The following is a 10,000-nucleotide window of genomic DNA, read 5'->3' as shown; positions in this document are numbered from 1 at the left end:
GTGGCAGGAGATAATCCTCCTAATCGTTGCATCGATGTAACGAAAGAAAGGGGACGACTGTGTTTACGTCTATATGCTGAATATTTACAGCTCAACATCTGTGAAAGAATATCCTTATAGCCACAAGAAATATTCTTTGTATTTGCATACAGAAAATATGGGTTTTTAGTGGAGGGAGATAATCCTCATAATCATCGTATCAATATAACGAACGAAAGGGGACGACTGTATCTACATTTATGTGCTGAATATTTACAGCTCAACATCTGTGAAAGAATATCTAAATAGCCAGAAGAAATATTCGGTGTATTTGCACACAGAAAACATGACTTTTTAGTGGCGGAAGATAATCCTCAAAATCATCGTTTCAATGTAACGAACGAAACGGGACGACTGTATCTACATCTATGTGCTGAATATTTACAGCTCAACATCTGTTGTCTTTATTCAACATATACTCTCTGTTTGGATGCTGCTGGGTCTCAGTAAAGCAGTATCTCCACCTGAAAGAGTAAGAGTAATAGCAATTGTTAGAATAGGCAGGAGATGCTTTAAACATATATCATGATTCAAACTAGTAGTTGAAATTATAAGTGTATAGTCTATCAAAATGCAGTTAAAATTATAAGACTTTATGTATTCTTTGATAAAATGCCCTGGATATATTAACCCATTTACACATATTTAAAGTATGCTAGTGTATACGTACATACATTCATCTACAGTAATATATGTATGAATGTATATATATACAGTATGTTTGAAAATCCTACTTACTTGATATCTTTTCCCAAAGGTTCGACTGTAATTGACTTGAGGAATAGAGTTGGTTTCTTCAGCCTCCAAGACATAATGTTGAGAATTGACCCTGGGTAGATGAAGGTCACACCCATTGTCTGGAGGTCACCTAGGTCATAGGTCAAGATCACCCGGCGGTGGATTGACCCTGCTTCATAGAAGAGTGACCTGGAATGATGGAAAAGAAGGTTAGATTAGACTTTTTGTTTTCATGGGATGAGTTATGAACAGCAATAATAATAATAATAATAATAATAATGATAATAATAATAATAATAATAATGATAATAATAATAATAATAATAATGACTACTATTCTCATTCTTCTTCTTATCTTTGCTCTTATGTATTTCATTGATACTGTTATTCAAAATTTTGCAAATGAGAATAATATGGTATTTCTCTTGTAATTTCATGAAATCAACATTAATTCATCTGTTGAATTTTGCACAAAAATATCAGTACTTGAATCAATGTTTGATTCGGGGGAAAAGGTTCTTAACTCAATGGGAATTTATTATCATGGAAATTGGCAACACTCTAAATAAGTTTCAGTAGCAGGTAATAGTGCTAATTTTTTTCCCTTCTGGGCATAAAGTACAAGCAATACTTTCTCTGACTACTATTAAATGGGGTAAATGAGAAACAACACTAAACTCACTTTTCAGAGAGCCTCATGGGGTCTGATCTGTCCTTCTTTCCAGTTAGCTTCAGTTGGATGATGGCGAATTCACCGTCGTGTTCTCTAGCTTCCGTTGAGTTGCTCACTTCGATGCTAATTCGATAGTGGTAACCTGTATATTATTAATATGTTAGTATGATGGAAAATGGAGTAGTGAACACATGTACATACATACAAGGACATGAAGATGTTTGCAAAGAGTAGTCTTAGATGCTACTCACTTGTAACAGCATGAAGACCGCATTGGACAGTATAGTAGATTCAGTGGAAAATCACGCTATTCTGTCATTAGTATCAAAGTTTATCTCATTGTACATTAAGTACTTCATTCTGTTTAAAGAAATATTAAGGCTCCCTGCTCGTACTCACCACAGAAAGGACTACGCTCCTTTGTCATCAAGAAGACTTTGGTGAGAGCTGGTTGCTCAAGCCTAGTTGCCTGTAGCCCCATGTAGGCACAGTTATCATTTGCACATCCCCAGCACTCTCCCTGTTCAACAAAGAAAAAGTGACTTGATTAGATCAGTTATTGAAATTATTCGCTCTGTAATTTGTACGCAGCAATCACGAGAAGGTGTTCTTGCTTTAATGTCCATCATCAGGTATTGATTCATCTCTTTCCCAGTTAGAAATATACCATTAAGATAATTTGCAGAGGTATTTTCCTATTCGTAATAGTACCACGATAAAACTTACGTCAATGAATTCTTGGTAAGAATTGCAGACAACTCCTACGAGAGGACAGGATTGCCGGATAGATTCGGTGAAGAATTGGATGGCTCGTTTATGTTGGCAGTTGATATCACCTGTAGAAAGAATAATCATATCTTTGTTGGTATTTTCAGCTAATATGTGATTTAATGGGCATAGATTCCTTAGGATCAATATAGCCAATAAAATAGTGTTGTTGGAGTATCGTGAAGAATGTAAAAACATCGACTGTGAGCAAAAAACTCACCGTTACACCCAGGTTGGTTGTGTCCCCCATTTGGGTAGAAATCAAGGTCGCCTACGGAATGGGTCATCCCAATACCTGTGAAGAGAATATCAAGATTAGATTTCTTCTGAAATTCTTAAACTTCAGTCGAGTTTCCTTCTATATTAGAATTCTTGCACTGATTTAGAAGGTTTTTATGAAGAAATTTTGATGAGTTGGTTTAAAATGTTTGTTTGGCAACTTATCCTATTAGGAAAACTGTAGAAGATGCACTGCACAAGGAGAAGTCAAGGAAAAAAAGGGAGATGCAATAACATACTGTCAGAAGTCATACTTACTGAGAGGGAAGCCAAGAATGGGTGAGTCGTCCGTATGAATTACATCCACAAAAAGGGCATCAGAAGGGTCGAGGCGGGTGATGACGTGGGTATCGTTAAAGTAGGGCTCCGCAGGGTCCAGTCCTGTGATCCTTGGCAGGAGGAGGCCATAGGAATCTCTCAAATGAGTTCCTGCATGTCCACAGAGGTGAGCTCCCAAGCTGTGGCCAATCAGGTGGAAGTCTGTGATTGGGATGTCTGCATATTTCTGTTAGGAGGAAATTAGATTGCATTGAAGAGTTGTCAGGAGTGATATTAAAAACGTTGGGGCTGCTTAGTAAGAAAGAGGCAGTGCTGGTATAAGGCCTATTCATTGTAACAAAAATGATAATTGATTGAATGGGTAGACTGATATAGTTGATTCAACCTAGAGTGTGTTGCAGGATCAGTTGGGTAGCATAGAACCAAGATAAAGCACTGATATTTCTTTTTTTTTCATTTGCATTCAAAGGTAATTTAATGAATAATTGCACTGTGAACCACTCAAAACCACATAGTATTTCTTAGTGTTCATCCATATTTGAATATATTGAAAGATCAAATTGACTGTACTGGCACTGTTTTGCTCAAGGAGACACAAGTTCATAGTTTATTGACCTTGATCAATTATTAAGATTTCCTTACTTACGTTGAGAGTATAAAGGAGATAAGCCACCTGTGCTCCAACCATTCTTATATTGGCAACAGCCTGTGTGTATGGTGGGCGGGCACCGACTGACCAGTCCACCACAATGACGTTTTGATCTTCATTCCGCAGGAGTTCACCGATCAGAGTCTGTGGAATTGAGTACACTGTGTTAATCTCTTCTATAGTGTATAGGATTCTTTACAACCTTTAGCTTATTTTGGTCGAATCAGTTTAGATGGTTATGTATTACTTCCACGAAATGTTATAAGTTACCTTTGGGGTACTAAGACCTCCATTAGAAGGAGCAACTCTCGAGGAGGGGTCAGTATAGAAAAGCCTCTGGTTATAGTAATTTCTTCTCTATGTGATGCATTGTGGGTAATGGTATGAGATCAAATAAATTTCTAAAAGTCATTATTTGGATTTTGTCTCATCTTTATAAGTAATGAGAAGATGGACTGACCTATATATTTTATATTAGACCAGATAATTAGATATACTTGAGCATGACACATATATGAATGTTTATTTGCCAACCGCAGAGTGAGGCATTATGCAACAGTGTGCTTACCTTCATCCAGTCGGTGGTGCCATGTGACTGGTAACCATGAGTGATCACTATGAAGGGCTTCTCTGGTACAAAGGGTGCTCCCATGACCGAGTTTAGGTCGCCTGGATTGATAATCTGCAAGAAAATGTGGAAACGGGGTCAGACGGGTTCCAAGGGTTATGTTAGCTAACTGGTAAAGTTTTAAGCGTATTAAGTTTATTGAGTCATAAACTGAATATGAAGTAGTCAAAAGTAATTGAATGACCTGTGGAAAACAAGGCTTGCTGATGAGGTCAGATCAGGTCAGTTCACAGATACTATGTTAGATCACTGGTGAAGTTTTAAGCGTATTTGGGTTTATCGAGTCATAAACTGAATGTGAAGTAGTCAAAAGTAATTGAATGACCTGAGGAAAACAAAGCTCGCTCATGAGGTCAGGTAATTTCAGGTCATGGATACTATGTTAGGTTACTGGTGAAGTTTTAAGCGTATTGGGTTATCGAGTCATAAACTGATTGTAAAGTAGTTAAAAGTAATTGAATGACCTGTGGAAAACAGAAGGTTCATGAGGTCATATCAGGTCAAAACAAATTTAATGTGGTTACTTGAATAGTGAAGTTATCTGTGAATAAAATTTGATATCTTTTGAAGTTTTAATGTACGTAGCAAATTTTACTGAAAGCATATTAGGGAGAAAAGACTGCATGTAATTAGTGAAGAAAAGTTGGAAAATAAGTAGGGAATAAAAGTCTGGAAGTGAGGAGGGGAGAAAAACTAAATATATAGGGGAAAAAATGGAGAGAAAACCAAGGAAAAACTATAGAAAATGGTGGAGAAATAGGTTAGAAAATGTAGGAAATGAATAAGAGAGAAGAGGCTGGATGTAAATAGGGAAGGAAAGATTGAAAGTAAATTTGGAAGAAAAATGTTGGAACTAAATGCAAGTGAAATCAATATAGAAGAAAAGGCTAAAAATCTGTATTGAAGAAAAGGCTGGAAATCAATATGGAAGAGAAGGCTGGAAATCAATATAGAAGAAAAGACTGGAAATCAATATAAAAGAAAAGGCTGGAAATCAGTATTAATAAAAAGGCTGGGATTCAATATGGGAGAGAAGGCTGGGAATCAGTATAGAAGAAAAGACTGGAAATCAATATAGAAATAAAGGCTGGAAATCAGTATTAAGAAAAAGGCTGAAAATAGATATGGAAGAGAAGGCTGGAAATCAATATGGAAGAAAAGGCTGGAAATCAATAGGGAAGAAAGTCTGAAAACCTGACGAATACTTACAGCTGGAAACGTTGCATTGGCCCTTGTGTAGAGAGAGAAGGTGGTGCCAATCTCTTCCGGTGCCATCGGTGCTTTAATGACGGGGCGCGACGAGTTGACCCAGGGAGAGGCGAGGGAGAAACATGTCCTTAGGCCGTAGACCACGTGACAGGCCACTGTAGAGAAAGAGAGAGAGAGAGGCACGTTTATGAAGGGTCTACAGAATATGGGACGAGTGTTCAATGGATATAGAGGGAGAAATGCTTTTTACTTGTAAATATAGAAAAGGAGACTGAGATGGTCTGGCCATGTTATGAGGAGAGAAGATGAACACGTATGTAAGTGGGTTATGAGCATTGAGGTGGAGGGTAGAAGAAGGAGGGGAAAGCCAAAGTTCAGGTGGTTATCAAAATTTTATGAAAAGCAGATAAAATTATAATGGGTTTGATCTTGCATCACGATACCCAATGCCCCTGTGGGTACAAACTTATATATGTTGTGAAAGTAATTGTTTATGTTGGTTTTATGTCTCCTTCTTCTTCTTCTTCTTCTTCTTCTTCTTCTTCTTCTTCTTCTTCTTCTTCTTCTTCTTCTTCTTCTTCTTCTTCTTCTTCTTCTTCTTCTTCTTCTTATTATTATTATTATTATTATTATTATTACTACTCACTAAGGTATAACCCTAGTTAGAAAAGCTGAATGCTATAAGCCCAAGGGCTCCAACAGGGAAAGTAGCACAGTGAGGAAAGAAAATAAGGAAATGGATAAACAACAAGAGAAGTAATGAACAATATAAAATATTCTAAGAACAGTAACAACATTAAAATAAGTTCTTTCATACATAAAGCTTTAAAAACTTAAAAAAAAGCACGAGGAAGAGAAATAAGATAGAAAAGTGTTATATTTATAATCTAATTTCCCAATTCCTTTGGTAGTTATTTTGATAATAGTAATAAAAGTATCTTTTAACTTATTTTATATAAGGTAACCCATATCTCACGGGTACAAAGTATAGTATAGGGCCCAAAGTACAATTTTCTCATCATACATTCAGTTATGGTAAGCATCTCTTCTTAGGAGAAGGACACTCCAAAATCAAACCATTGCTCTCTAGTCTTTGGTAGTGTCATAGCCTCTGTGCCATGGTCTTCCACTGTCTTGGGTTAGAGTTCTCTTGCTTGAGGGTATACTCGGGCACACTATTCTATCTTATTTCTCTTCCTCTTGTTTTGTTAAAGTTTTCATAGCTTTTATAGGAAATATTTATTCTAATGTTACTGTTCTTAAAATATTTTATTTTTCCTTCCTTTCCTCACTGGGCTATTTTCCCCGTTGGGGCCCCTGGGCTTATGGCTTTTCCAACTAGGGTTGTAGCTTAGCAAGTAATAATAATAATAATAATAATAATAATAATAATAATAATAATAATATCTTTACCCTTTAAGTTTCGAAATTCAGATTGTATAACCCCTATCCCTTCAAATCTACATTAAGTACCCAACTTGAACCATGCAATCACTTCCGTACCCTCTGCAGTCAAGGGCACAGGGTATGGCTTGGGTATGTTTGGTTCCATACAGCTGTTGACAATGTATGGCATGTTGAAATAAGTCATTCTGTCATGAAGATTATTGATGATGTAAAATAAGTGGGTTTTTTTTTTGTTTTTTTTTTTTGTTTTTTTTTTGTTTTTTTGTTTTTTTTTTAGTAATACGACTTAGAATCAGTTTTAGATATCTTTAGTGTCTTGGATGTAATAATTCCAATCATTCCTTCTCCAATATATATAAATGACAAAATTAATTGCCCATTTGTTTACCAGGGTATAATGCATATAACAAGTGGATTTTTAGTCTTATGACTTAGAATCAGTTTTAGATTATTTTAACGTTTTGGAAGCGATAATTCCTTCTGTTATATATTCAAATGATAATATTACTTGTCCATTTGTTTACCAATGTATAATGCATATTAACAAGTGGTTTTTTAGCCTTATGACTTAGAATCAGTTTTAGTTTGTTTTAATGTTTGGGAAGCAACAATTCCTTCTTTTATATATTTAAATGACAAAATTACTTGTCCATTTGTGTACCAGGGTATATTGGTACATGGAATTTACCAGGATATTTTCGGTATAGGGCACCAAAGATTTAAGTACAGTATTTGAACACCAGGACTTTAGTTACTATGGGGTTAATGTACTAGATTATTTAGGTACTGAATTTCAGGGTATCAGGGTATGTTAGGTACTACGGTATTGAGATCATTCAGTCCTCCCTTTCAGGGGTCGCTCTGAATATGTGATGAAGAATGAAACAGTGTTGGAGATTAGAAGTGGAGAACAAATTTTAAATGAACACAGAGATTTATCCCTTTACAAAGTTGTTTAGTCCTGTTGGATAAGGTTTTGGGACAGATGTTGGAGAAAGTGTTGGAGCAAATGAAGGAGTGTTGGATCAAATGTTGGAGAATGTCTTTGAGCAAATGTATGAGTGTTGGATAGAGTGTGGGAGAAAATGTTGGAGCAAATGGTGTTGGATAGAGTGTGGGAGAAAATGTTGGAGCAAATGTATGAGTGTTGGATCAAACGTTGGAGAAAGTGTTGGTGCAAATGTTGGAGAAAGTGTTGGATCAATTGTTGGAGGAAGTGTTGGAGCAAATGATGGAGAAAGAGTTGGAGCCTATGTATGAGTGTTGGATCAAATGGAGAAAGTGTTGGTGCAAATGTTGGAGAAAATGTTGGGGCAATTGATGGAGAAGGTGTTGAAGTGGATGAAGAAAGTGTTGGAGCATATGTATGAGTGTTGGATTTAATGTTGGCGAAAGTGTTGAAGCAAATGTATGAATGTTGGAGCAAATGTTGGAGAAAGTATTGGAGCAAATGTATGAGTGTTGGATCAAATGTTGGGGAAAGTGTTGGAACAAATATTGGAGAAAATATTGGAGCAAATGTATGAATATTTGAGCAAATGTTGGAGAATGTGTTTGAGAAAATGTATGAGTGTTGGATCAAGTGTGGGAGAACATGTTGGAGAAAATGTATGAATCTTGGATCAAATGTTGGAGAAAGTGTTAGAGCAAATGTTGGAGAAAGTGATGAATCAAAAGTTGGAGAAAGTGTTGGGGCAAATGTATGAGTATTGGATCAAATGTTGGAAAAAGTGTTGGGGCAAATGTATGAGTGTTGGATCAAATGTTGGAGAAAGTGTTAGACCACACGAAGTAAGAAAATTAACAGGCTAGGACAATCTCGGTTCAGAAGAGAGAGAGAGAGAGAGAGAGAGAGAGAGAGAGAGAGAGAGAGAGAGAGATTGCCCTTAATGGCTCCATTATAATTCTGTGATGTTCCTCGTAGCTGCTGGTTGTATGTGTCAGTTGTGAACGACAAGAAACGTGTCTATTTGATTTACAGTTACTCTAAGTCAGAGATTCTGTCAGTCTATAGGAAGTGTTATCAGAATAGCAAAATACATAGAGCGAGGTTATCAGCTGAAATTGGGGAGGTTTACCTTCCAAAGCCTTGTAGTTTGGGGGAACAAACAGATGTATTCAGCTTTTATTAAACATAATTGGTTCAATATAAGTCGTCTGGATTTATCTGAGAGAGAGAGAGAGAGAGAGAGAGAGAGAGAGAGAGAGAGAGAGAGAGTCCTTAGCACACCATCCGGCAGCTGGTGGGTGGATAAATTGCCCGTTAAGACTTTATCAGGATGGAGGAGAGTTGACTAGGGATGTGGTAAACGTCATCGAAACAGTTGCTAAGTGAATTCTTCGTAATCTGCATTTTATCGGGGGCAAATGACCCTAGAGAATGTTGGGCCACTAGTACAATCTCTCTCTCTCTCTCTCTCTCTCTCTCTCTCTCTCTCTCTCTCTCTCTCTCTCTCTCTCTCTCTCTCTCTCTCTACATTTTTGTCGCAATGGGAAAACCATCAACATATTTTTCAAACTCCTCACAATCTATAAGGGTTTCCCATCTGAATAAGTAATAAATAGACGGATATTATGTTAGATAACAATATCTTAATTGCTTTTTCTTTAAAGCGAAAGAAATTTAGTTTTCTGGTTCGTTTCGTGAAGCAAACGCCCAAACAGATAAACCAAGCTACCAACCTTCGTCAATGTCCGTGCGATAAGCCTCGGCTCTGGCGAGCGTTGAAGGGTCTGGTGGTGGAGCTCCCAGCTCCATAAGGAAGTTGAAGGTTAGGATGTGAAACACGGCGCCCTGCGCAGCTGCCCCCATGGCTGCCATGACTCGCTTTGTTCACGTTTTCAGTAACCTGGAATAATAGAAAAGGAATTATAAATGGAATATTGCATAGTAGCAGATGTATAGAGGTTAGAGAGGATATTAGAATCAATATAAAGTATTAAAGACACGGTTTATTTATTTAGGATTTTAGAAGAAAAAGATACTTCTATTTTGATAAATTATGATTTTTATTCTCTTGTTAATATTTATCGTTACTTTAAGTGACTGACAGTTATTGAAAATCCAATTTTTCATGAGAGAGTATGATTGACAGTTCTATTGATTCATCTCTCTCGAGTCAGCGTTCTAGATATGTCGAAATTTGCACCGCTTATACAGACGTCAGCTCTATGGACTTGGCTACTGTATCTCAAGCACTCTTTAGTCTATGCTTAGAAGGTATTTTATGAATGGAGTTCTCTCTCTCTCTCTCTCTCTCTCTCTCTCTCTCTCTCTCTCTCTCTCTCTCTCTCTCTCTCTCTCTATATATATATATATATATATAATTAC

General features: G+C 36.8%; 1 protein-coding gene across 1 annotated transcript in view; it reads right to left on the bottom strand.

Moving 5' to 3' along the window:
• The window catches only part of LOC137658751 (pancreatic lipase-related protein 2-like), a 13,268-nt gene that overhangs the window by 566 nt on the left and 2,702 nt on the right, over positions 1-10,000 (bottom strand). The window contains exons 2-12 of the mRNA XM_068393777.1: positions 9,352-9,518; positions 5,263-5,417; positions 3,994-4,107; positions 3,423-3,569; positions 2,756-3,002; positions 2,439-2,513; positions 2,177-2,286; positions 1,850-1,970; positions 1,460-1,592; positions 778-966; positions 1-503 (exon numbers count right to left, since the gene is read on the bottom strand). The exon at positions 1-503 is cut by the window's left edge and continues 566 nt beyond it. Of these exons, the coding sequence (XP_068249878.1) occupies positions 428-503; positions 778-966; positions 1,460-1,592; positions 1,850-1,970; positions 2,177-2,286; positions 2,439-2,513; positions 2,756-3,002; positions 3,423-3,569; positions 3,994-4,107; positions 5,263-5,417; positions 9,352-9,490 (1,506 nt within the window). The 5' untranslated portion in view covers positions 9,491-9,518 and the 3' untranslated portion in view covers positions 1-427. The remainder of the gene's footprint in view (positions 504-777; positions 967-1,459; positions 1,593-1,849; positions 1,971-2,176; positions 2,287-2,438; positions 2,514-2,755; positions 3,003-3,422; positions 3,570-3,993; positions 4,108-5,262; positions 5,418-9,351; positions 9,519-10,000) is intronic.

This window comes from Palaemon carinicauda, chromosome 19, assembly GCF_036898095.1.
Source record: "Palaemon carinicauda isolate YSFRI2023 chromosome 19, ASM3689809v2, whole genome shotgun sequence".
NCBI lineage: Eukaryota > Metazoa > Arthropoda > Malacostraca > Decapoda > Palaemonidae > Palaemon > Palaemon carinicauda.
The sequence above is the reverse complement of the archived record's forward strand: the minus strand, read 5'-3'. Positions and strand labels throughout refer to the sequence as shown.